Here is a 26,685-nt window from a genome sequence, read left to right on the forward strand (position 1 = left end):
TGGTACAGATTACACACCACAAGACTCCATGGAGAGAATGGAGCACCCACCCAAGCCACACTTCATGCAGTAGATAGAGATCGATGCGTTGGCCTTTACTGACAGGTCACTCGCCCTGTCGAGGACGACTGGCATTTTATCGTTCCTCCCCTTGCAGTGAACTGAGCCACATTCTTCCCGGGTATGGAGTGCAGCAGTTATGCATGGAATCCCACCAAATGCGACTCGGACGATCCGAAATATGTGCCGATTATCCAAGTAGGTTCTTGATGCTTCTTTTGTTCGTTTGTGTAGCATACGTACATAGCAACATAGCACTTGACAATGATATGGATTTGGTGATCTGGATTTATTTGTCATCAAACAACTCTAGGCGGAAGTCTTAGACTGATTGAAGTGATCGATAATGATGATGAACAAGATGACTCAGAATATCCTTGACCATCTGCGCAGTTCCCTACCATATGTACTGCGGAGTAGCTATATAGATACGGGATAACGGCAAGAAAGGCAAATGGATTATCATCGTAGCAGTAAGCAGATAGTACTATGTAGATACCTAAAGTGACACTAGAGAAACTCAGAACCCCCCCCCATCACAGAGACTCAAGAGTCAAGACAGTCCACCAAAAGTGTCTACTACTGCTGACTGACCACTGAGAAATCAATGAATGACATCTTGAGGCTAGGGCTACCAATCACATGCTGCAGTGGCTTAGCCATGCATTTGTGTCCACGCAGTTTGCTGAAGATCCCGATCTCGTGTCGTTACGATCGGGGGAACCCTGACATGCACCAAACGGTAGGGCCGTGTAAAGCTGACGAATCAGACCAAACAACCTACGAGCGATTTTCCCTTCATAAAAAGTTAAAAAGACTCTGCCTCTTAGTGCTTTGTGGCTTTCAATACTCCGTATTACCGTAGTCTGTACTCGTAACCCAACAGAGAGTATGCCTATGGAGTAGCACAACTACTAGTACGAAGTACAAACACCATGCATAAGCCACATCTGCGCCACATATATGTGGCTAGTACTCAGAGGCGCAAATGATTGGATGGATGACGCTCGTAGCAGTTGCCCATGATTATAAATTGATGCCTGAGGATGGAACTTGTCCTTGATTACGGAGTTGCCCGAGGATGTTTCTTTTTCTTCTGGCAGTTACTACTGCATTCCACTCGTCACTGAAACCCCTGTCGTCTTGGTCTTGGTTCTTGATTATCAACTGTTATACCCTTGCTGCTGTTGTAAAACTTGTCCATCTAAGCGATGCGGTCGAGACTACTCCTTCGACCGCAAAGCGGAGAAGATTCGGAGATACCCAAGCATGTCCGGTCATCCGCTGCGATCCCGGGTTCGGGATCGCCTAGAGCCTTGCAGTCTTTGCGGCATGATTTTCCGAGGAGTATTCCGTAATCCGTATCTACCTATCGTTGCTGCTGGTTTTTTTTTTTTTTTTTTTTTTTTTTTTTGCTCAGCCTTTCAAAAACACAACTACTATTTACCACATCGAAAATAATTGCAGCTGGATGTTCATGGGGTTTGTGCTCTGGTAAAGTCCATTTCCTTTTTTTCTAAGCGGGGAATTTAGCAAGAAACCATCTTCTCCTTCAATTAGGTAGTCAGCTGATGCATTGTTTCCCCAATGGCATGACTTGATTCCCATGGTTCCATGCACCAGCTCTGTAGTCACGTTATACGGTAGGTCATCTGACCTGCATCATGGTCTCGGTCGATATCAGCATCGCGGGTCCAGACAACAGACAAGGCTATGTAAGAGTCATACCACAATAGGATAGTTCTACTATTTGATTCAATGAATCATGACTCTCTGTTTACCTTCCCGGCCGAGCCTCGCCTGCTCGATCACATGCAAACAAACTTCTGTTGAGAGTAGAAGGACCAGGGGTAACCTGCAGCAGCAAGCTAGTTAGTATTATTCACTACTAGGATCGTACCTACGAGGCTACGAGGCTACGACTACTGCAGTCCAATTGACCTATGGCCTCCCAAAACCATGGCTGCGGACAGTGACACCAAGTACTACTCTATTCAACTAAAAAGCCAAATCAGCGCAAAGACCAACTCGCCCCGTATCCCAACACTAGCCAGCCAAACTCTCCCCCCTCCCTGACAAGAGTCCAAGATACATGCTATGGAGCTCTCCATCCCCACTCCATGCAAGCTTGAGACCCGGGAGAGGGGTTCAATCCATGACAGCTGAACTTGGTGGCAACTGGCAACTGAAGCTGTACAGAGTATTTGTACGTCGAATCTGCAAGTCCCAAAAAAAAAAAAAAAAAAAAAAAAAAATCTGGCTGCCTTCGGCGCTCCCCTAAGATGTCCAGGGGTTATTTTATCCCCCCGCCGGTATGCGTGTCCAATTGCGCATGCAATGCCGCAGATCCTCCGTTCAGCCGGGCGAGACGACACATAGAGGAGCCAACCTGGCTGTCCAGATTGGAGGGATACCTACTACCTAGTCCTACCTACTGTACGAAAGAGGCACTAAGGTCTGGGGGCGAATGATCAGCTACAGCTACTTAAGTACTAACACCTCAAAAAGTGCAAGGTTGAATCTAGCTCTGAGCCCGGTGTCCTGGCCCCAGTGGATTCCAATGTAACAGTGGGTAGTGGGCAGTGGCTGCTTCAGCTGTCGAGCCAGACTGGACCTGGCGGGGTCTTGGTTGCTCGCAATGTGGTAGCGATAGTGGGGATCATAGACTCGGGATTTCAGAACGTGCAAGGCTTCCCCCGGTATTCGGGGTTCTATTGGTAGGCCAGGCGTACCATGAATGGAGTTCGATTCATCAGCTGGCCCGCAGCCCGCTGGTGTACTTTTGCAATTTTGGATCTTGATCTTCCATTCCGCGAGGATTAATTTAGGTAGGAGAAGAAATCCGGGGGAGATTGCCATGTGATTGTCGTTGATCTTGCTTACGATTATTCACAAGCGATATTTCTTCTCTGACAGCGAGTGACTCACATCTGTAGGTCTGGCTAGGTTGCTTTACGTTGGAGATTTTATTGTCCTATCCTTGGAGTACGTTGAGTACTCCCCCATCTCCCACAGCTTACTTTGGCAGAAGGGGTACTACATAGTAGTACATCTACAGAGTATGCAATACCCAAAGAATTTCACTTTTTGTAACCCAGATCACCTCGATTTACCCGAACAGTCAGCACTTTAAAAGCCACATGTCCAGTAATCCTAGATTGCAGAGCTGCATAATGCAACGGCTGAACAGAATGTTTCTTTGTTCGGTAGTTCCTCCCACACTCTTCCTTCCTGGGAAGGTCTGCACTCTGCAGAGTCCCAGCTGCATTGTTTTCCCCTCCTGTCTGATTCGCAGACAGCCAAAACAGTCTGAGCACAGCCACATCCGTCAGCGTTGGACCGATCTCCATTTCCTCGGTAGATTTTTAGAAACAAAAGCATAAAAAAAGAGACTAAGGGAAAAAAGACCTACCTAGTGGTAAGAGTGGGTCAAAATTGGGATTGGGAGCCAGTCATGTGGTGGATCAAAGAAGGGGGTGGTGGGGGGAAAGATGGATTGGTAATACGGAGTACGCAAAGAGTAAAAAAAAAAAAAAAAAAAACGAAAAAGAAAAAGAGAAAAAATTTGCGATCCCGGAATACCGATGCGAAAAAAAAAAAAAAACCATTGGTATTGATAATGACAGTATGCTTACCACTTACCAGCAAAGCCAAGCGCCAAGCTCGGCCCCCCCGTTAGAAAGAGAGAGAGAAAACTCTTCCATTATCCTTCTAGAAGCCCGTCTAAATTTGGCCATGCATTAGCGCTGTCAGTGCGTCGAATCCTGTTGGGTTGGTTGATGCTGGCCGGAGGTTCTTGTCCCTGACTTTTTTCCCCCCCCCCCTTTCTTTTTGATTTTTTCTTGCAGCATGCAGGTTGCAGGAGTGAAGAAGACGCTAGGAAGAAAAATTTTTTCCTTCCATGGCTTGTGGTCGGTGTGGATGGTTGGTTCATGGTTGGGATTGTGCCGAGGGTTGCGTACAGCGAACTTCGAACGGTCGTCATCCATCTCGGTGAAGAGTTTTTAATCAAACTATAACTATACTCGAGTAAGATACGAAGAGTACTCTATAGTACATACGCATTGCATAATCAATAATATTAAGGATCTGTATGGGTTGGGACTGATATCTCTCCGAGTACAATGTCTATGTCTATGTCTATGTCTATGTCTATATCGATATCGATATGGAGTATACGGATACGTAGATGTTAAGCGATACGAATGCGAGCTGTTATCGATTATCGATCATCGATTATCAATATACCATTACCGACAGCCTTAACGCACCAACTCCGGATTCCGTACATAAGATAGGAAAGTATCAAAGTCAAAAACAGGCTGGGTTGGGACTTGGGACCCATCGGCCCGGCAGATCCTGCTCGGAAAGGCGGCACATACGGTACACACTACACCACGGTTCACCCTCCGATCTCATGATAATTGATAATTGATAATTGATAAGGATTTAGCAATCAGAGACAGATACGACGATACGAATCACCACGAGTCGTCAGTAGTCTGATCCAGTTTCTTAACAACCAAGATTCTCTTATCTGTAGAGAGTAGAGACTACTATGTAGACCTAGGATAGGACTCCAGGACTCCGTGGACGGGGCTATATACTACGTATCCTACGTATACTCTTAGTCTCTAGTACTCTGGAGCACTGCAACCCGACCGCTTGACTCATCCTTTATAGAACCGGATCATATCATGATATTTGATATGGCTGTATTTTACTTCTAATCCTAATCCTAATCATATCATATCATATTATTATCATTAACATTATCATGATACTCTCTCTCTCTCTCTCTCTCTCTCTCTCTGGAAGAAGAATTGGACAACACCACTCTCGGCTCCGCAACAGTCATCCACGGTCGCGTGACACCGACCCGGGGTGAGGTCACATGTCCGCATCGACTGATAGACAGAGAGATCCTTTCAAATACCCTGCGGAGTATACTGTATAGACCAGATTATGGAGTATTTGATACAAACCACGCAAGTCAGACAGTTAGTTAGTTAGTTAGTTACTTCTCCCCACAGTTCTGTAAAATCTGCCTATACTCTACAGTCGAAAAAGCATTCAAAATCGACGTTCTGGATCCAGCACTGCCATAAGCGAAGTCGATCCGACCGGGTCCATGCGAGTCGAGGCCTGTTCGACAAGAGTCGAGATCCCAGATGGAATTGATGAATTGACCATGCAAGTATTATTATTATATTATTATCTATCGATCTAGACGATCCAGACTGACTAGATAGACACTCCGGAGTTGCAGATTTTTTTCTTTTTTTTCCTTTCATCGGAGGAATTTCAATCGAGCCTAGTCTGTCTGTCTGTCGGTAGTTTACTTTGCAAGATCTTGATTCCTGACTCTGACTCCGATTGATTTGGGATTGTGTGATCCGACTCTGGATTTTGTGCTTTGTGTCTCACAACTTGACTGACCACAGCGCAACGGTTGCGCGTTGTTTCTATTATTAGGATGGTATCGAGAGGTTGAGTCGATGAAGTACTCGGTTTACGAATAAAATGGAGTGAACTATGGTGTAGAATCGTGATAACAATGATGGCCTCTCCTCTACCGACTCTCACAGCTCTCAACTCGAACCCGAAAGAGAATGATGCGAAGATCAAGCGGAATAAAGCAAACATTGATCATTACCATCCAACTGGAAACCCCCGAAATGGAACACTTAGTCCGTTCGTATTATACCCCCAATAAAGTCGACTCATGTAGTTACAATAAACACTTTTCCATCATCCTTTAGTCGGCCTTGGTGCCCAGGACAGCGTCCCGCGCATGTTCATAGAGAGGCCGAATGCCCGTCCAGTGTTGGAACTGTGTAATCCCCCCCTATCGTCAGCAACGAAAAGATTACATTTACAAAAGAGCGATCGGCTCACCTGGTAGAATCCCTGCCCAACTAGTACCTCCAATCCGGGAATCGTGGTCCACCCCGCATCCGTCGCCAGCTGCATCAGCGCCGTTACGGGCGGCTTGTACGCCATCTCCAGCAGCACGCGAGGCGAGCCCTCGATCGACCGCACGGCGTCCGCGTCCGCCTCCTCCGCCCGCGCAAACATGTGGCACAGGATCTCGCGCATCCCGGGATCGATCGGTTGGTCTCCGGGGATCGTGCCAATCGCGACGTGCGGGACGTGCTCCAGCGTCTCATTGCCCTCGAGGATGCGGATGTTGTAGCTGCTCGGGAACGTCGACGCCATGGCCTGCAGCTTGCCGAGGTTGCGGCCCACGATGTAGATGGGCGAGTATCCCATCTGGTGCAGAGCGTAGATCCCCGCCCGGCAGGTGCCGCCGCCGCCCACAACGAGAGCGCTGGCATCGCCGTTGGATCCGTACGCGCCGGCATTGCGGAGGCACTGGACCATCCCCTGCCAGTCGGTGTTGTGGCCGACCAGCCGTTGCGGCTTGCCCTCTCCGTCGGAAACAGGGACAATCGTGTTGACGGCGCCGATGATCTCGGCCTCCGGGGCGATCTCGTCGAGAAGCGGCATGATGTCCAGCTTCAGGGGGATCGTAACGGACGCTCCGCCAAAATCAGGAGCGCGGATAAACTCCTTGACGTCCTCCGCGTTGGCAGTCTCAAGACGGGTGTACTCATGAGGCAGACCCAGCTCGGCAAAAAGAGAGTTGTGAAGGGCTGGCGAGCGGGACTCGGAGATGGGAGTGCCGAACAGCGCGAACCGCTTCTTCTTGATCTGGCCCATCAGCGACAGACCCTTGCAGATCTCGGTCGCGGAGAGCTGGCCAGGCGCAGCCTTGAACGGAAGAGCGGGATGCGACACCGGCGTCATGAAACCGTTCAAAATGCGGCTCAGCTGCCCGTTGTCGCCCATGTTGATCGCAATCAGAGGCACGTCGTGTGCTTCTTCGGCCCAGCTCTTGAATTTGCGGAGCGCGGTATTGTCGTCAAGCTTTGTGGCCACGCCCACCAGCTTGATCACGTCGCCGTACTCGAGCGCCCGGTTGTAGTACTTCATCCAGGACATATTCGCCCATGAGAGCTCGCCCTTGGGGTCGTGGTGCGAGGCGATGATCTTGGAGTAGCCCTTCATCTCGCTCACGGTGCGCAGCAACTCATCGGGGAAAGCGATCTCAAGATCCACAAATTCGCACCCGGACCGGAAGGCAAGCTGGTACAGTTGCATTGCTTCCTCATGAGCCTCATCGGGGAAGAAACCTCCCTGGCTCTTGGTCCGGATGGTGAAGATCAGCGGCAGAGTGGTGTGGCTGCGGAGGAAAGACATCTGCTCAGCAACATAATCCACGGACGGGATGCCGTTCGAGGAGGATGGGTCCTTCAGCAGGTCGACACGGAGTTCCACAGCATCCGAGCCCACACATGCTTGCTCCAGAATATCACCCGCAGGACGCAAATCAGGTAGTGTCAGAGACACAAAGAATGAATGCTGCTTCTTCTTGATGGCGCCGAGACTGTCCACTTGTCCAGTGACAATCTTAACGAAGCGCGCAAAGTCTTCCGAGGCCCGTGTAAGTCCCGAGCTCGCGTGCTGGCTATAGTACTGGATGTTGCTGCACTCCTGGAACCAGGGCTTGCGGCGCAGCCACACACCCATCATGTCCTCCACGTAGGCCGGGCGGGTCTTGTCGATGTTCAAGAAATCCATCACCTGCTTGATATCACGCATGATGAGGAGCACATTGCCCTTCGACTTATGCCAGTTGATGAGCAACTTTCTGGCCTCAGGAACCTCCACAACACCACCACCGCATGCGAAGACATGACCGGTGGGTCGCTCCTTCATTGTTCGCTGGAGGAGACTAAGCTCGGCATCTCTGAATCCCTGCCAGCCGCGCTCCTTGATAATGTCCGGAATGGTCATGCCCTCGATGCGTTCGAGCTCGTCGTCGAGGTCAATGAAAGGGCGGTTGAGGGTAGAGGCAACCCAATGGCCGCTGGTGGTCTTGCCGGCACCACGCATTCCAATGATGAAAACCGAGGCGCTAGCCTTTTCAGCACTGGTGAGTACTGGAGACTCGGCCTCTTTCAGCTCTCTGCCCTCGAGCTTGACGGCGAACTTCAGACGTAGGGTATCCCACCAGCCGGGCCATGTCTTACCCACACACTCCTTCTCCAGAATCAGGGTAGGCTTAGGCGCCACGAGCGAGAGGACGCTGAAGCTGAAGGCAACACGGTGATCGTCGTAGCAGAACACACCGCCAGCCGGCTGTCGGAGGTTTGCGCGATCGATGCCGTCGATTTCGAGGCCATCCTCGTGTTCGCGACAAACAACACCAAATTTGGCAAGCTCGTCATGCATAGCCTTGATCCGGTTGCATTCCTTGACACGCTGGTTGGCAATGCCGTAAATGCGAGTAGTATGGTTCGAACCCTCGCCCCGAGCAATAGCCGCAAGAACCGACGCGCCCAGGAACGCATCAGTCATGGGTTCCATATCCACATTGGGCAAGGGCCGCAAGACTCCGTCTGCAGGCCCGGTGACGGTGGTCGACGTGTCGGTTTGTTCCACAGTGCAGCCCATGGGCCTCAGAACATCAACGGCGAAGCGTGCATCGCCTTGGAGCGACTTGGAACCAATGTTCGGGACGGTACAGGTAGTACCGGTGACGGCCGCAATTGCCAAAGGATAGGTGGCAGAGCTGGCGTCGCTCTCCACAACATACTCCGCAGGGTTTGTGTAGCGTCCTTGGGGGATGTGGTAGGTGTGCTCCTCAGTCGTAGACTTTTGCACGTCAATGCCAAAGGATCTCATCATGGCCGTGGTCATGTCGATGTAGGGCTGCGAGATGGGCTTGCCGCCCACGAGCTTCAACGTCACGGGCTCCTTAGCGTAGGGAGCGCACATGAGCAACGATGATACATATTGAGAGGACACCTTGGCTGCGAGGTTGATCTGACCACCAGTGAAGCCACCCGAAGCGGCGATTTTGAGGGGCAGACTGCCTTTGCTCTCCATATATTCAACCTGCGCACCGTTGGCGATCAAAGCTTCCACTAAATCACCGATAGGTCTTTGCTTCATGCGGTTGTTGCCAGTGAGAATGCTGAAGTCGACATTGCTGGGAGTGGCAAGCGTTGCAACGGTGGTCAAGAAACGCGAGGCGGTACCAGCATTGCCCAGATACAGCTCTGAGGGATGGGCCTGAAGAGCTCCTCCCTTGCCATTCACAACGAGGACTTCCCCTTCCTCTTCCCAGGAAAAGGTAGCGGCGCCGATACGCTCCAAGGCGTTCAGCATGACCTCGGTATCGTCAGAGTGCAACAAGTTCTTGATGCGGCAAGTACCTGAACCGAGAGCGGCGAGAACCAGAGCACGGTTGGAGATACTCTTGGAACCCGGGGGCGCACAGATGACGGTTGACTTCGGCGAGACGCCGGGGAACACTTCAATACTGGGAGCAAGGACCACCCCAATATCTTCATTTGCCACGACACTGGCGCGAGGTTCATAAGTGCGACCGATAGCCGAGAGAAGGACGACCTTCTTCTTGGGGCCGTCGTTCTTCTTGTCCAGTGCCATATTGAAGAGGAGCTGGTCGACAGAGCAGTGCTTGCCGGCGGTCAGCTTGCGAATCCGAGCGTCCTTGAGGGAGGTCGGCAGTCCATAAGCGGCAATACACTTGACAATTCGAGCTACGGCCACGCCCTTTAAGACACCAAGGTGACGCGCCAATTCGGCTTCCTTGACCATACCGATTGCAACGCACTCTCCGTGGAGGATCTGGGGAGTCAAGATAGCTTCGATGGCATGGCCGATCGAATGACCCCAGTTCAGGAGATTACGAAGACCTCCTTCACGCTCATCCTCCGAGACAACGAAGGCCTTGTGGCGCGCCGATGCGAGGATTCTCGCCTTCAGAATTTGCTCAATACCATCAAATCGCCGCTGACCAGGCTTGACCTCACGGCGAACAGCGGCCAGAATCGTCTCCGCGTTGTCCTCGAGGGCGGTGAATTCCTCTTCGCTGGAGATGGCTGCCGTCTTGATCACCTCGGCCATACCGTTGATAAACTCCCTCACGGGGAGAGTCTCCAGGAACTCCAAATCGATATAGATCCTCGCTGGCTGCCAGATTGCGCCAATCAAGTTCTTGCCCAAAGGAGTGTCGATGGCCGTCTTTCCACCAATCGAAGAGTCCACCATAGCCAGAAGCGTCGTGGGCACTTGCACGAAGCGAACGCCGCGCATGTAGGTCGCTGCAACGAATCCCGTCAGGTCTCCAATGACACCTCCACCGAGAGCAATGATCACTGTATCTCGACCACATGGCGGGCTCTGACTCAACATCCAGTCCTCAATATCCGCCTTGGTCTGTCTCGACTTCGAGACCTCTCCAGGGGGAGCATAGTAGGTCAACAAGCGGGGCGAAGGGGTGACCGCGGCGGCAGCCTCTTCGAAGGACTTCTGGAAGCTAGGTGTGTAGATCGACCCGATGTTTGTGTCGGTGATCAGGACGTAGGTTGTCGAAGGACAGCCGCTGATCAGGTCTTTAGCGACATAGTTGCGCCAAAGCCCGAAATCAGCGACTATACTCTCCTGACCCAGAATGCTGATTTTCGTAGGTTCGATCATCGTCAGAGGAAAGCGGGGGGGGAGGGGGTTTGTAGAGGAAAGGATGACAATTGCGAATGCGGTTCAAATTGCGAGGGAAATTCGACCTTTTCTTCTTTTATTGCATACTGTGGCCAGTTTGCAAGCCGCCCTGAGATTCGCTCAATGCCACTAATTCCAAATACTAGAGAGTGACGGAGGAGCTGAAAGTGAGTAAAGAAGCAAAGAATCACGGAATCGGAGAAATATGGCGCGGGGGAGAACAATCAGGACTGTACCTGGAGAGCCGCTGGACAAAAAGCGAAGCAGCAGGGACGCTGAGTAATTGGACCAGTATGATTCAATTAATTCGCAAGAGAACCAAAAAAGAGGGTCAATTAAGAAGGAAATGATAGTATCGTGGAGTTAGAGCAGACGATTCTTTTTTTTTCCCACCCAGCGACGGAAATCCCCAAGCCTGACCTGACTCACCGTGTCCCGCTCCGATGTCGCGGCGGTAATACAAGGCCTTATTCAAGAGTACCTTAGAGGCTTCGGTGTACTTTAGCCACGGATAATAATGCTCGAACTCTGAGGAATCATGCAGTGTTCTCGAAATTTATAAGTTACATGGATAGAGAAGGATAGTCACACCAAAAATGTCAGATTTCCAGATAATCTCTAAATGTATACGGTCTGCCGAACCCAAGACTTGTTCCTTTCCCCCAACCAGCTGAACTCCGTTTGTTGTAACAATAGTGGAAGTAGTCATATCCGCGGTCACCGATGGGCACAGTAATCCGGCGTCACCGGATTAATGCTCAGTAACGTCCATACCCGCCCGAATTTCTAGAAGAGTAGTTGTCCTGGTTATATTGTCGCTGGTTGCGATAACCTCCTCCTCCTCCTCCTCCTCCTCCTCCTCCACGAGAATACCCTCTGCCGCCGCCTCTGTATCCTCCACCACCACCACCACCACCACCACCATGGCCTGACGATCCGCCATTATACTGGTTGGAGTGATTGGAGTACGAGGACTGATTATAGTGCCCTTGCTGACCATGACCACGGTAATCGTTCTGTCCATAGCTTCCCTGATACTGGTCGGGTCCTTGCCCATAAGGAGGACGATGATGGGAGCCTGACATTCCTCCACGAGGAGGGGGAGGAGGACCTCTGGAGTATCCACCCGATCCAGGAACTGGCGGAGCCCATCCTGAGGGCATCATAGGACCATTACCACCTGCATTGCCAGGGGCACCTTGCATGAAGCTGGGGTCGAGGTGCGCAGCGAACGGATTAGGCCGATCGCTTGCATAGTTGATACGTCCGCCCCGATTGCCACCGCGGAAGGGCGCGCCGCCATATGATCTTCCTGAATGTTGAGCCCTATGCTTGACGGCTTGAATATCTGCATTATCCAGTGCAGGAGGACCGAACTTGACTCCTCGAAGAAGCATGGATTTGTGGACGTGGGAGGATTTGGGGATCTCGTAATTCACGCTAGAAGAGAAGGTTAGTGATATCAAGGAAACTCGAAAAATGTAGAAAAGAAAATGGAACTTACATCAATGAGCGGTCATCATCCAAGCTCGGCATGCCATACTCCTCGAGTGATGATACCAGCGAGCTATGGGGGATGTATGCATCATTACGCTCGACCCTGCCGGCCAAGCCGTCGCTAATGCGCATGTTCAGCTTGTACTTGGAGGCATCCTGCTTCTTCGAATAGAAATTGCCGACCAAATCCTGATACAATGGATGAGCTTCGGATATCAACAGCACGTCTCGGCCCACGCTGTTACGGAGCTTTTCATCCTCACTAAGTAGAGGATATTTCTTTTCCATGGCGGCAAGTAACCGCCGCTCATCAATGAACGGCAGCAAAATGACACCCTGCCAAGCAAACTTCTTGCCGTTCAGGTCCACAGCGAAATCTTCTGGGTAGAAGTCGATAATCTCGCTGCTCGGGTTGCTCATCAGGTCGTGGAAGACTTCAGGAATGGCGTGGTTGGATGAGGCTGGAAGAACACCCATCAGCTGCTCGAATGGTCTGAATGGGATACCCTTGTCAAAGGAGATCTCCATATCGCCAATGTCCACGAAGTCAGCGGCAAAGGGCGCATAGTGGTAAGGAAAGTACCAAGTCCAGGACGGGCATCCCTGGAAATAGTACAGCAACACCCACGCTAATCCCTCGGCATACGCCCTGGCAACTTTGTGGCGGAATTCCTTATCTTCAGGGCCAACGCCGAACTTTTGCGCATAATACCGATCGGCATATCCTTCCTCCCACAGGCGAACCGTGTCAGGAGGAAGCTCGTCCTCCTTGGCAGCCGCGGGCACAACTGGCGTTCCTGCATCAGCACTCTCCTCTTCCACGACTTCGACATTTCTCTTGCCCAGAACCGACGGCGAAGTCTGCTCTGCCGGGTCCTGCGACTCCTGTGCCGGTTCACCGTTGTTCGAGTCGGGCTCTTCAGCATCCGCTCCCGCATTTTCATCATCCTGGGAGCCTTTCATCAGCTTGCTCTTGAGAACAGCAGCTGCACTCTTGTTGGCCATGTTTGCCTTGTAGACCGCGCTGCGATTCACAACCATGCTGTGTGTCAATTCTCTGGTCTCCCGCGACAGCACTCCTCGACCGGGGGTAATCAGTTCCACTGGAGTCGGTGGTGCCAGATCTCCGCCTCCGCGGGAACGCTGGCCACTGGTTGACTCCAAAGCATCGTAATTGGGCGAGCTTCTTCTGCGCTTGCTCGCTCGGTCTTCCTCGCGGGCCTTTGCTTCTTGTTTGCGTCGTTTCTCATTGGCGAGTTTCCTTTCCTCTGCTTGTCTACGACGCCGAAAGATAGCATCTTCTTGCTTCGCGAGTCCTTGTAGAATGAGCTGAGCCCGCTTCAGATCGACATGTCCGTCCTCTGTCAGGTATCCGCCCATGACAGGAATATTATCACGCCAAATTGCAATCAGAGTATCTATACCATTCTCACGGATGTCTAATGACGGCAAGTGAGGCAGGAAATCGTTTCCTACAAAGAAACACATGAAAACCCAATCATCCAGAGCCCGTTCGAGATCGAAGGGAAACGGCTGTTGCGGCACATACAGCTCGGCAGCAAGATATTCTCTGAGGACAGACACATGGAGCCAGATGAATGGTTTGAGTGAGGAACCTTTCTGCTTTTCATCAAACTCCCCATTCTTTTCTTTTGCCTGACCCCTGCATTCCTCTGCCTTGTGACCTGGCTGACCGCACAAATTGCAAGTTCGTGGCCGCGATTCCTGGAAAAAGACATCTTCACGCAGCACTCGGAAATGAGGCTCATGGGTAGCAAGACCCAACATGATCAAATCGGCATCCTACAAAATAGATGATCAGCAGTGTCTCAGTGGGGTTTGTGAGTAGTATAACCCACCAATCCATAGATAACATGGCGAGTGTTCGGGTCGTGCTCCGGTGCCGCCCTCTGCGAACGAACAAACTCCATGATCTTGTGCTCACCCTCTCCAGGGACAGTCGCATCGGAAATGATGATTTTGAGCTAAGGCCATTAGTATGAGCTCAGGAGTATAGCAGGAGTCCTTGTAAATATATCATACCTTCTCCCAAGCCGGATCAGTATTCAGCTTGTAAGCAATCCAGTAGCGCAAGGATGCAGCAAGGATGTCCATAAAAGGCGTGCCAGGTGTGATCACGTTGCTATCCCACGTCTTCTGGATGACCTCTTCGTGCAGTTCTTGGTCGGCTTTGTTGCCATTCTGTTTCGCAAGCATCTTGCGAAATTCTTCCTTCTTCTCATCCGCCTCTCTCGCCTCCTGGGCCGAACGAAATCGACGTGCTCGTTGCTGGTTCATCTTCGCTCGTGGCGCAACACCATCTATTAAGGAATCATCAATTAGCGTGAATCACGAAGCGGTGGCCTGAATTGAGTTACATACCGACGGCAATCATAAGGACCTTTCTGGGCCGGACCATGTTCACCACACGGTCGGTGTACTTGAAGATTTCCACCATCATCTCTTGCTCGTTCGCCGGCGGAGGCTTGCCCTCAGGATGGGTACATGGATGGACGATACCATTCATGTCGAGATAGAGGTTATCCATCTCCTCTCCATTGGGATTCGGTTTAGTAGTGTCAACGGGAATTTCTTCGCCGTTGACTTCGTAAGGCAGCTCTTCGATGACCGAGGAAATGATCTTGGGGTATTTGTTGGACAGCCAACGGAACAAGGCTGGGACACCCATGATGGCGACAGCGAAGGATATATATTACAGACTCGAGGTAGCAGAAACGGAGAAAAAGTCGAGATTCACGAGTTGTTGATTTGCTCCATCGGCTTTCGCAAACAATAGCTCCTAAGCAGCCTTCCTATCGCTGGCCAGATAAAGGCCCCTGTACAATATGTGACGGTTTTCTCGTTCACTTATATTACACCAAGTCGAAGGTCCTCCAAAATGATAAAAATCGCAATCGTGCGAAGGAAAGATCAAGCAAACCGCGCGTAGATGTAAGGGCAGTTGTTTGAAAGTCTCTGCGATAACGATGAACCCGGGTTTTCGGCGCTTTTTTGGTCGCGGTTCCGGAAGTCTTAGTGGCCGCTTGGCATTGATTGTTTGAGCCACAGGACAGCTGGTGCCCCCAGACCAACACTGGGCGCTGGAAATGGTGACAACTCAGCTAAAGAAGTGAATTTACTTCGTCAAATTATTCAATGCCTACATATTGCTACGCCCCCGGCCGGCGATGACCATGATACAGCGAGAAACAAGTTGCGATGTTCCGAATCCTCGAATCACAGGCGCCGGCCAAACAAACGGCAACGGACACTATCAATACTCTCAGTAGTAGACTCCAGAGTGCGACTTTATTGGAGGACCGACGTGCAGCTATCCAAGGACTAAGGAGCTTCTCGAAAATTTATCCCGCCTCAGTTGCATCCGGAGCGCTGCGACCGTTGATCAGCAGCTTGCGAAATGATCGAGAAGATGTGGACACAATCAAGGTGGTCCTGGAGACCTTGTTGATGCTATTCTCTCCGGACGAGAGCAGTGTGCGTTACGTACCTCGATTTGCCCACCGGGTGTTGCTAATGTAGCTTATAGCCCGAAGCGTCTGACGAAATTGCTCTCTGGCTTGCGGATGAATTTACGCAGGTATGAACTGGTTTAACGTGGTATGAAGCGTTGCTTCTATGGCTAATGAAGTGAAAGCGACAAGACAATATCACCGCACTTCTAGATCTGCTTGATACCCGGGATTTCTACTCCCGGCTATACTCGTTACAATTGATGTTCCAGATATCCAGTGCTCGCCCAGAAAGAACGCAAGAATGCATACTCACAGCTCCGCTCGGTATTCCCAGGCTTGTCGGTGCAATGGGAGATAGTAGAGAGCCGATTCGCAACGGTAAGATGGATATGTGTATAGTGTATGAACCTGTGTGCCTAATTGACATGCTTTGCCCGTCTATAGAAGCGCTACTCCTTCTCATTGCCTTGACGCCTGCCTCCGAGGAATTCCAGAAACTCGTTGCCTTTGAAAATGCGTTTGATGTGACCTTATCCCTAATCGAGAACGAAGGTGGCTTGACACATGGATTGGAGGTTGTGGAAGATTGCTTGTCACTACTGGCCAATCTTCTACGGCTTAATGTATCGAACCAGTCCCACTTCCGGGAAACTGGCTGCATAAAGAGATTGGCAAAGTTGCTTGCCGATGTGAACAAGGATGAGGACTCAACTGAGGATGCTGCCCAGTGGGCGCATGCTCAGCGCGATAAAAACATCTGGGGCTTGTTGGTCATTATCCAGCTCTTCCTTGTGAAGGGTGGGGTTAACACTCCTGCCAACCAGACGGCATTCTGGAACAATGGGGTAATGGAGCAAGTTTTGAGCGCAGCTTTTGGTCAGAAGTTCAATGTCAATGTCACATCTAAGGTTCGCTCACCTCCGTTTCCGATGGCGTTTCCTTTGACTGACCCGTGCAGGCGTTAGCGACGTGTGCCGACTTAATCCGCGGAAACTCGTCACTGCAGGAAAGATTCGCGGACATTGAAGTCACATGGGGTCGACAATCTAACCGGGATGAAGCGGCTAACGGCGATAAAGCGCACCATGGGGTTCAGCGTGTCAATGTCATTGAAGCTCTTCTCAAATTGAGTCTTGAACCAGCTTCGATTCAAGTATTGGACGCCCGCCTTGCTGCTTGCGAATGTATCAAGGCATTTTTCGCAAACCACGTGGGAATCCGGGTTCATGTGTTGAGGAGAGCCATTGACGGACATATCAGCGGTCAAGATCAGATCCCGAATATCCTGTCCGTTTTGCTTGTGCCGCCAGAGGCTCGGGGAAATGCCGATCCGTATCAGGTGTGGATAGCCTCTGTCTTGATGTTTCACTTGGTGTTCGACAATGCCGAAGCGAAAGCAGTTGCCATGGAGGTGACGGAGGGCGATGCCGAAAGTGGCGAAGAGGTGATTACCTGCATCCAAACAATAGTAGGAAATCTGATTACTGGGATTCAAAGAGGCGATGATGAGCGCATCACAATAGGATATCTGATGCTGCTTTGTGGATGGCTTTTCGAGGAGCCAGACGCTGTCAATGATTTTCTCGGAGAGGGAAGCAGCATCCAGACACTATTGCAAGAGACCAAGCATCGGGGCGTTTCCAATGTACTCGTGTCTGGTCTGAGCACGATTTTGCTGGGCATTCTTTATGAGTTCTCTACAAAAGACTCCCCTATCCCCCGTGCTACCTTGTACAAATTATTGATTGAACAAATGGGAAGAGAGCAGTTCATCGACAAGATTACTCGGCTCCGAGAATCGCCTCTAGTCAGGGACTTTGAAGTTTTACCACAGACCGTTGGAGGACTATTCGACGCGGGTTTACCTGAAATCTTCTTCGACAGGACCTTCATCGATTTCTTGAAAGATAACTTTGGTCGACTAATTCGTGCTATTGATCGCGAACCTGGCTTTGAAGTATCAATCATCACGAATGGCGTCCAGCGAGGAATTTCACGCGAATTGGTCGACTCGTTAAGGGCAGACTTGGAGGAGCGAAGTGAACTTGTGCAGAAGCTCGAATCTGACATCCTCAGTTTACGGAATAAATTTGAGCAAGAGCAGATTGAGCATAGGAAAACCAAGGAGTTGAGTAGCTCGGAAGCTTCCAAGATTCAACAGATCAACGCATCACTTCAGCGACACCACGAGCAGGAGTTGTCAGCTTTAGAAGAACAACACCAACATGCCAAGAAGGAATTGTTGAAACAGCATGGCGAACAACTTCGAGCTATTGACAACCAATTAAAAGAATCGTCAGCCGAATATGAGAGACGGAGCCAGAAAATGAAACAGCTTCATGACGCCGAGGTTGCTGATTTACACAAAAAAATCCGATCGCTGGAATCGCAGCTTGCTCATGTCAAAGAAGAGAATTCAGGCCATGTTGGTAATCTTCAGACGACTATTCAGTCTCTGAAATCGGAAGCAGACCAGCTCAGAGAACGGCATTCGGCTGAGGTCAGGGAACTTCAGAGTTTAATTGAAAGTCTGCGATCAGAACTAGATGAAAGCAAGGCAAAGCATGCTGATCATATTTCTGATCTGAAGACTGCGACTGAAAATCTTCAGTCTGAACTTGCAACAGCCAGGAAAGAACATGAGACTGAGGTTGCTGATCTGAAAGCCAAGAATGAAACTCTGCAAGCGGAGCATAATACAAAGATTAGCGACGTTCAAGCAAAAGCTCAATCCCTACAATCAGAGCTTGAATCTGCCATGGAGAAGTCGAAGAAAGATCTCCAAGTCTTACATGACGACTACTCTTCCAAGTGCTCGAAACTGGAAAACCAGGCCGAGGACGCCAAGAGCAGGGTTAAGAAGGCCGAGGCAGATGCGCACAAATCCGAAGAAGCCCTCAGGGAACTTCAGGCGCAACTTGAAAAGGCCAGGGCAGAGGCGAAGGAGAAAGAGGAAGCTCGCAAGGCTGCACAGTCAGAGCTCGAAGATCTTCTGATAGTGTTCGGAGATCTAGAGGCAAAGAGAAACCAAGACAAGGTATGTGATTCCGCATTCCAGCTTCAGGAAGAATACTAAGATATTGTAGAAACGTTTGAAAGACCTTGGACAGGAAGTATCTGAGGCTGAGGATGACGAAGAGGAAGAGGAGGATGAGGACGAAGAATGAGACCGCTAAGCCAAGCAGGCATGCTACGCTTAGATGAGACTTAGACGATATAGCCTATTGCATCTTGATCACAATGCCAGATACCTTCAACCATTGCCCATACCTTTGTATACTCATTTGTTCAAGCCTCTTCTACTTTCTGTATCTATAGGCGATACTATGCCTTGAAAATCAGGCAAAAACTTGGCAAAAACTCGGCCCGCGGGGTCTGACTCACTTACCGCTCAATATTATCCTTTTTTTATCTACCCCGCGGCCTATCCCTCGCTCCTGGCACAGACTGCACTGCACTGACAGCCATTTGATTGACGACTGTCCGCTCGCCCGTCATGTCCATTGATTTCCCGGCTGAGGAGGAACTCATCCTCAAGAACTGGAGGGAGATCAATGCCTTCGGGAGGCAGGTCGAGCTTTCCCGTGGTCGCAAACCCTACACTTTCTACGATGGCCCTCCCTTCGCGACTGGCCTTCCTCACTATGGCCATTTGCTGGCCTCGACTATCAAGGATATTATTCCTCGGTACTGGTCGATGAAAGGATACTACGTGGAGAGACGATTCGGCTGGGATACCCACGGTGTCCCCATCGAGTATGAAATCGACAAGAAGCTTGGAATGTCGGGCTTGGAGGCTGTCGAGAAACTCGGTATTGAGAAGTACAACGAGGAGTGCAGAGCCATTGTCATGAGATTTGCTTCTGAATGGCGCGAGACCATCGAGAGACTTGGTCGCTGGATCGATTTTGACAATGATTACAAGGTTGGTCACCCCGCCAATCATTTTGTGTATTATCCCTGGATATTCTTGGATACTGACAAATTAGACCATGAACGCGAGCTTCATGGAGTCGGTATGGTGGGTTTTCAAGCAGCTGTTTGAGAAAGACCTCGTCTACCGTGGTTACCGTGTCATGCCTTACTCGACGGCCCTTAATACTCCCCTCAGTAACTTCGAAGCGCAACAGAACTACAAGGATGTCCAAGATCCTGCCGTAGTTGTATCGTTCCCTCTCGTCAACGATCCGGAAACCTGCCTTCTCGCATGGACAACCACACCTTGGACCCTGCCTTCTAACGTGGCCCTCGCTGTCAACCCAGGTTTCGAGTACATCAAGATTCTTGACGAAGCTTCTGGCAAGCACTACGTTCTTCTCGAATCTCTCCTCCGCACACTTTACAAAGACCCCAAGAAGGCCAAATTCAAGATTGTGGATCGGTTTAAAGGAGCTGATATGAAGGATTGGAAGTACCAACCCCTCTTTGATTACTTTTACGATGAATTCAAGGACCACGGTTTCCGTGTGCTAAATGCCGAATATGTCTCCGCTGAGGATGGTACTGGTATTGTCCACCAGTCTCCTGCCTTTGGTGAGGACGATTACAAGGTTGCTATGGATGGAGGCGTCATCAGCGAGACACGTCTGCCCCCCAACCCTGTCGACGCGACAGGCTGCTTTACAGCAGAAGTTCGTGACTTCGAGGGTCAGCATGTCAAAGCTGCCGATAAGGCTATCATCAAGCACCTGAAGGGAAATGGCCGTCTGATTGTCGATAGCCAGATTACTCACAGTTACCCATTCTGCTGGCGTTCTGACACACCTCTGATCTACCGCGCCGTGCCATCCTGGTTTGTCAAGATCGGCCCCATCATTCCTCAAATGCTGGAAGGTATCGAAGGTTCACACTGGGTTCCGTCGTTCGTCAAGGAGAAGAGATTCGCTAGTTGGATCCAGAATGCTCGTGACTGGAACATCTCGAGAAACAGATTCTGGGGCACACCGCTTCCTTTGTGGGTCAGCGATGACTTCAAAGAGGTTGTGGCTGTAGGCAGTATTGAGGAGCTTAAGGAATTGAGCGGCTATGAAGGAGAAATCACTGATCTTCACCGGGACAAGGTGGATCAGATCACTATCCCCAGCAAGCAAGGCAAGGGTGTCCTTCGTCGTGTTAGTGAGGTATTTGATTGCTGGTTTGAGTCCGGTAGCATGCCCTATGCCTCCCAGCATTATCCCTTCGAAAATAAGGAACAGTTCGAGAAGAGTTTCCCTGGTGATTTCATCGCTGAGGGTCTGGATCAGACTCGTGGTTGGTTTTACACTCTCACTGTTCTGGGTACACATCTCTTCGGCAAGCTTCCTTTCAAGAACTGCGTCGTGAATGGTATTGTCCTTGCTGAAGACGGAAAGAAGATGTCGAAGAGACTGAAGAACTACCCGGATCCTACGCTGATTATGGAGCGGTACGGCTCGGATGCCCTGCGTCTCTATTTGATCAATTCTCCCGTTGTGCGTGCCGAACCTCTTAGGTTCAAGGAGGCTGGCGTCAAGGAGATTGTTGCAAAGGTTCTTCTCCCTCTGTGGAACAGCTACAAATTCTTTGAGGGCCAGGCGGCTCTCTTCAAAAAGAACAATGGCGAGGATTTTGCCTTCGACCCCAAGGCGGAAGCCACTAACACTAACGTCATGGACCGCTGGATTCTGGCAAGTTGCCAGAGTCTTCTCAAGTTTGTCAACGAGGAGATGGCGGCTTACCGCTTGTACACCGTCGTTCCTCGGTTGCTTGAGTTGATTGACAACACAACCAACTGGTACATCAGATTCAACCGAAAGCGTTTGAAGGGCGAGAACGGTGTTAATGATACTTTGCATGCTCTAAACACTCTCTTCGAGATTCTTTATACCCTGGTTAGAGGTCTCGCCCCCTTCACGCCTTTCATCACCGACACCATCTACCAAAAGCTTCTCCCCCACATTCCCGAGTCCCTCCGTGGTGAAGACAGCCGTAGCGTTCACTTCCTTTCTTTCCCTGAAGTGCGCGAGGAGTTGTTCGATGAAGTTGTGGAGAGGAGAGTGGCACGCATGCAGAAGGTCATCGAAATGGCTCGTATCTCCCGTGAGCGCCGGTCAATCGGCTTGAAGTCTCCTCTTAAGACGCTGGTTGTCATTCACCAGGATCAGCAATACTTGGATGACGTGAAGTCATTGGAAGGCTACATCCTTGAGGAATTGAACGTCCTGGAACTTGTCTTGTCGTCCGATGAGGCCAAATACAACGTTCAGTACAGCGTTAGTGCCGACTGGCCCACCCTGGGCAAGAAGCTGAAGAAGGACGCCCAGAAGGTCAAGAAGGCCTTGCCCTCCCTCACCAGCGATGATGTTAAGAGATTTGTTGCTGATAAGAAGATCCTTGTCGATGGTATCGAACTTGTTGAAGGTGATCTTGTCGTCAAGCGGGGTCTCAAGGAGGATGCAGCATCTGAAGGGATGGAGCCCAACACCGATGCTGATTTGTTGACCATCCTGGACGCCAACCTCTACCCAGAATTGGCCCAACAAGGATTGGGTCGTGAGATCATCAACCGTCTGCAACGTCTGCGCAAGAAGGCTGGACTAGTCCCTACTGATGACGTGAGGATGGAGTACGCTGTTCTCTCTGACCCCGATAGCGTCGGTATCAGTGAGGCTTTCGAAACTCAGGCCAAGGCCATTGAGAAGGCCGTGCGCCGGCCGCTCGATCAATTGACTGTTGTCGATGGCAAGGTCTCCGGTAAAGAGAAGGAGGCTCTCATTATGGAGGAGGAGCAGGAGGTTCAGAAGGCAACCTTCCTTCTGCGGTTGCTCAAGCTGTAGCTTTGGGATGAATTAGACGGAAATGTGCCACGTGAAGATAGCCAAGACTTTATATTTCTATAAAAATGAATCATGTTTACGAATCTCTTCAGCATATGATACCCGGTTCACGCCATAAACTTGCTCTAGAAATGAACATCCCTGACGCCAGACCCAGTACAATTCCTGGCTTCAACCTTCTAGATCTTCTTTGATGCTGCCTGTCAATCCCCCAGTCAGCCATCTTGTACCAAAACAAGTCCACGATACTCGTACCAGGAAACAGTCTTTCAATCTCATGAACTCTTTAGCACACATATCCTTGTGCACCGCATTGTAGTCAGCAACAACGCATTTGCCATAAGCAGCTGCCTGGAGGACAGTCAGCATGCATACCGGCGATGAGCTCTTTTGGATAGGTCATGACTGTACCTCCACGGAGCACTTGGAAGCAGCTTTTGCAAACTTCTCAATCGGTCTTGTCCTTGTCGACGGCATTTTATGTGTTGTGTTCGACTATTATCTACGACAAGCTCTTCGGCGGTGATGCAATTCGGAGTGCCATATGGAATGGATTCCAGGGCGACGGATTACATAAGCTCGTAATCACCTGATGTACACATTCCCTCTGGCTCGGCGCGACACGAACAAAACAACTCAAGAGTTGGGGACAAAATTGGGTACACTATGCCATTGCGCCGCCTGCGATAGCGATTGGCTTCTTTTGCCTTTTTCTCTCTCTGTTTCATTTTTTTTTGGGAAATTTAAAACACTCGCAGGTTTGGACACTGCAGACTCTTGTCCTACCAACCCAATCTTTGCGTCCCGCAATGAATGAGTTGGGTTTCCGCCTCCATGACCGATCTGCGAAGAACGCGCCCTAGGTCGCGGACTTATCGATGCCTCCGAATCCCCCTCAGCGTAGAGCTTTGTCCTTGGAAACCCCGGCGCTCGCAGACGAAGGTAAGCGCTTTTGTTCTCGTTTGTCCGTCGCAATTCTGCGACTTGGTGACTTCGGCTGACAACCGTCCCTTGCATCTAAAGATGTCGGTCTCCTGTATCAGATTGTTTCCCGCGCGGAGCTGGATCCGGATGCCCAGCGACTTCCGTTCAGGGCATTGTTCAACGCGTACGATGAAGTCGTTGCGGAACATGAGGTGGACGTGGATCCAGGCCATGCCTGTATGCGCTTCCTCTTCAAGATGGGAAGCAAAGAAGTCGTAGGTGGTTCTCTATTCGACAAATTCGAGAACCTGCTTGACCAGATGGGAATCGTTCTTGAGGTTGGCGGCGATGATACGCGGACTGAAGAAAACGACACTTATGAAAATTTCGAGCTTTCAGTTGAGGGCCGGGGTCACCAAAGGGTTAGCCATGATCGTGATGTCTCCGTGCAGGAAGATACCACACAGACGACGCGGCGGAGACGCGCATCGTTCAATTCGATGTATGATATCGGCGATGACATTACTCAAAGAAGCTTCGCCAACCGTCCGAGCTCCCGCTCCTCGATGTCGCGACTACAGACCGGGAAACAGGAGTTTCCGGAGCCCGCGCCTCCGCTGACACCGGCGCCAGCACAGAGAAAACCTCCATCATCCGACAGAACTCGATTGATGGCGGAGTTTGTTGATGTCGGGCGGAAGCTCATGAATCGACTCGACATGCTCGCTTCTCAAAAGAGTAAACAGGGCGATTCACCACCATCCAGTGGGAAACATGCTAGGTCCGCCGTTGACCAAGACCGCTCGGAGAGAATGGCGCAAGCCTCAGCTTCGCGCGGCCCTCGCTCTACAGCCTCGATGGCCTCGGATGAAGACAGCGAAGAGTCAGAGGCATCCGCGCAACATGACGATAATGTTCCATATTCTAAGCAGCAAGCTCCACTGGAGATGCTGTATAGACCATCGCTCTCTGATCTGCTGCGGGACGCCTCCACGTTTAACATGTATCGCCAGCGCGCAATATCTCGACGTATTTTGACCCAGTGGCTGAAGAAGGCGGTCCAGATGCGACAAACTCACCAGAGTATGGAAGTTGTGGCAGTCAATCGCGATAGAATAACACTCGTGCGCCAAGCCTTCGAGACATGGCATACGATTATTCGAGACAAACGTCGCGCAGCTCAGACAGAAAGATTCTTCAAACATCTCGAAGAGCGTGCTGGACGCGCCAGAGATCTTTATCTCATGACAAAGGCTTTCACACATTGGGCCCAAGTTGCTTCTGATGAGGTTGCAAAATCGTCTGCTGCGCGTCGGCATGTCCTCAGTGTCAAGTATTTTAATGCCTGGCGTGAAATTACGGCCGTGAATGAGCTGAAGGCTCAAAGGTTTGCGCTGAAAAGACCCTTCAGCATTTGGCGGAAAAAGGCGCTTGAAGTGAAGCGGATAGAGCAGAAAGCTGTGGCTATTCAGAACAAGAAATTGACACACGCGGTTTATTGGCAATGGTTTTGGAGTTTCTGTGATCGCCGAGCTCCACAGTGGTACGATCATCGACTTAAGAGACGTTCCCTGCTCTACTGGTTGCGAAAGTTTCGCACAAACCGAGAACAGATCCATGAGATCGAAGTCAGGGAGAAACAGGCTGCCATAACATCAGCATGGCAGATCTGGTCCCAGAGATCGAAAGCTGTTGTTGCTGCTGAACGAGAAGCTGAATCTATCCAACGCAAGCGACTCTTGGAAGACACATTCGAGGAATGGAAAGTACAAGCTCGATTAGGTCCAGTGGCCCTGAACGTCTCCGCAAAGATAGATCGAAATATCGTTCAGGCTGCCTTCTCGCAGTGGGGCAGGCGGCTTCAAATGCTCAGGCAAGCAAGGGAGGTGGACCGAATGAGGATCATGCGCAACTCCTGGACAGCTTGGAACGACTTGCTTCGATGCCAGGCTTTAACTGCTCGGATAGAAGAGCGTTTGAAGATGGAGACCATGTACAAATGGATTCTCGCGGAGCGATATCTTTTGATGCAGAGAATTCGAGATCAGCGGATCACGCGTGATGTCTTCTCTACATTTGTGACAAATGTTCGAAAGACTTACTCTCGTCTTTTGCATCATGCAGATGTGCACGAGGATCACCGAAACGAAGAACTCCTGCGCTCGAAGCTGATCATCTGGCGAGATCGCCTTGCCCTTCAACGCGAACGCGAAGTGGCTGCTTCTGAATTCTACACGCCACGCCTCCAGCATGAGTCGCTTGTGGCCTGGCATTCGAAGCACCAACAGATGGTGAAGATGGAGGGATGGGCTCATGATGCCCGCTTCTACTTCTTAGCGACCAAAACTATCAAATCATGGCACAAGGCTACATTGGACTCCGCCAAGCGACGTCGCCAGGAGGCCTATGCTCAAGTCCGGAGAATGATCAAGATCAATCTTGCCCTGAAGGCACTGACACATTGGCATTCAAGGGCTCAACATATCGCCGACTTGGAACAGCAAGCGGTTGATTTGTGCCGAAGCAAAACTTTGGTCCTTGCAGCGGAGCTCCTGCAAACGTGGCATGAGGCGGCTGTCAAGAGAATACAAGAAATCGAAGAGGCTGAGGTATTCTATGCCCGTCAAGTTGCCCGTGACCAGTTGGCACGCTGGACGGAGAAGTCCACCAAATATCGTGACCTAACACAACAGGCGAGTGATGTTTATCGCCTGCATGGTTTGAGCCGAGCCAACGTGCAGGCCCGCAAATTGAGTCTGCGTATCTTTCAGATCAGAAGCTCTTCAGAGACTGCGGACTCGATGCGCGAGCGCAACCTGAGGAAACACTCAAGAAGCATGTTCCGTCACTGGGTGGAAAAAGCTAGAATAAAACTGGAGGCTCGTGACGTTCCGGGTCCCTTGAAAACTCCTGCCAGGACCTTTGATGGCCCACTCGTCAACGGATTGGACCGACCTCTGTTTGATCCTTGGTATCAGGATGAAACCCCTTTTAGATTTAATGACTTCGCGGTAGAGCCCCAGGTCGCCTCGGCCACTCCCCTCGCCACGCCGAACTACATGGCCTCTCCGTCCAAACGAGCGGCACGTGCGAAAGCTCTGGCACAGATATCCACGACACCTGCGACGCCTTTGTACACGCCCTTTGCTAGCCGACTGTTGCGTGCGGAAGCCATGGGCACGCGAACCGGCTCCAGTTTCCGGGGCCGCAGTGGTCGGGGGAGCTCCATGGGCACAAGTGTACGATTTGCCGATCAACCCCCCGAGTCACCGACGGACGGACGAGGCTCGGGAAATCGACGACCTTGAGAATTTCGTTTTGCTTTCTTGTTTGGGAGACTTGAA

General features: G+C 50.8%; 6 protein-coding genes across 6 annotated transcripts, besides 14 other annotated features; 4 read left to right on the forward strand and 2 right to left on the reverse strand.

Annotated features, from left to right (window-relative positions):
* The first annotated feature begins 1,445 nt into the window (after nt 1–1,445).
* Nucleotides 1,446–1,473: a microsatellite.
* Nucleotides 1,446–1,474: a microsatellite.
* Nucleotides 1,475–1,724: 250 nt separating this feature from the next.
* ACLA_021690 (uncharacterized protein) lies at nt 1,725–2,781 on the forward strand (the record flags this gene model as incomplete). Its single annotated transcript, XM_001268880.1, has 2 exons — nt 1,725–1,775; nt 2,569–2,781. 2 exons carry the CDS (start codon nt 1,725–1,727, stop codon nt 2,779–2,781), a joined length of 264 nt encoding a protein of 87 aa, XP_001268881.1.
* Nucleotides 2,289–2,314: a microsatellite.
* Nucleotides 2,289–2,315: a microsatellite.
* Nucleotides 2,782–3,582: 801 nt separating the features above from the next.
* Nucleotides 3,583–3,624: a microsatellite.
* A 560-nt stretch (nt 3,625–4,184) lies between these two features.
* Nucleotides 4,185–4,215: a microsatellite.
* A 263-nt stretch (nt 4,216–4,478) lies between these two features.
* Nucleotides 4,479–4,504: a microsatellite.
* A 339-nt stretch (nt 4,505–4,843) lies between these two features.
* Nucleotides 4,844–4,872: a microsatellite.
* Nucleotides 4,844–4,873: a microsatellite.
* Nucleotides 4,874–5,059: 186 nt separating this feature from the next.
* Nucleotides 5,060–5,080: a microsatellite.
* A 738-nt stretch (nt 5,081–5,818) lies between these two features.
* Nucleotides 5,819–10,632, reverse strand: ACLA_021700 (pentafunctional protein ARO1; the record flags this gene model as incomplete). The annotated part of the gene is made up of 2 exons (XM_001268881.1): nt 5,819–5,908; nt 5,959–10,632. The coding sequence occupies 2 exons, from the start codon at nt 10,630–10,632 to the stop codon at nt 5,819–5,821; spliced, it is 4,764 nt and encodes a 1,587-aa protein (XP_001268882.1).
* Nucleotides 10,633–11,404: 772 nt separating this feature from the next.
* On the reverse strand, nt 11,405–14,839 carry rat1 (5'->3' exoribonculease Dhp1; the record flags this gene model as incomplete). Its single annotated transcript, XM_001268882.1, has 6 exons — nt 11,405–11,766; nt 11,831–12,093; nt 12,158–13,953; nt 14,010–14,135; nt 14,194–14,471; nt 14,533–14,839. 6 exons carry the CDS (start codon nt 14,837–14,839, stop codon nt 11,405–11,407), a joined length of 3,132 nt encoding a protein of 1,043 aa, XP_001268883.1.
* Nucleotides 11,485–11,515: a microsatellite.
* Nucleotides 11,485–11,516: a microsatellite.
* Nucleotides 11,551–11,576: a microsatellite.
* Nucleotides 11,551–11,577: a microsatellite.
* A 530-nt stretch (nt 14,840–15,369) lies between the features above and the next one.
* Nucleotides 15,370–18,790, forward strand: ACLA_021720 (putative intracellular protein transport protein (UsoA); the record flags this gene model as incomplete). The annotated part of the gene is made up of 6 exons (XM_001268883.1): nt 15,370–15,645; nt 15,698–15,748; nt 15,806–16,001; nt 16,068–16,531; nt 16,582–18,660; nt 18,710–18,790. The coding sequence occupies 6 exons, from the start codon at nt 15,370–15,372 to the stop codon at nt 18,788–18,790; spliced, it is 3,147 nt and encodes a 1,048-aa protein (XP_001268884.1).
* Nucleotides 18,791–19,119: 329 nt separating this feature from the next.
* On the forward strand, nt 19,120–22,417 carry ACLA_021730 (isoleucine--tRNA ligase ILS1; the record flags this gene model as incomplete). The annotated part of the gene is made up of 2 exons (XM_001268884.1): nt 19,120–19,548; nt 19,613–22,417. 2 exons carry the CDS (start codon nt 19,120–19,122, stop codon nt 22,415–22,417), a joined length of 3,234 nt encoding a protein of 1,077 aa, XP_001268885.1.
* Nucleotides 22,418–23,295: 878 nt separating this feature from the next.
* On the forward strand, nt 23,296–26,649 carry ACLA_021740 (Sfi1 family protein; the record flags this gene model as incomplete). The annotated part of the gene is made up of 2 exons (XM_001268885.1): nt 23,296–23,359; nt 23,441–26,649. 2 exons carry the CDS (start codon nt 23,296–23,298, stop codon nt 26,647–26,649), a joined length of 3,273 nt encoding a protein of 1,090 aa, XP_001268886.1.
* Nucleotides 26,650–26,685: the final 36 nt, after the last annotated feature.

Source organism: Aspergillus clavatus, genomic scaffold (genome assembly GCF_000002715.2).
Source record: "Aspergillus clavatus NRRL 1 1099423829805 genomic scaffold, whole genome shotgun sequence".
In the NCBI taxonomy this organism is placed as follows: Eukaryota; Fungi; Ascomycota; class Eurotiomycetes; order Eurotiales; family Aspergillaceae; genus Aspergillus; species Aspergillus clavatus.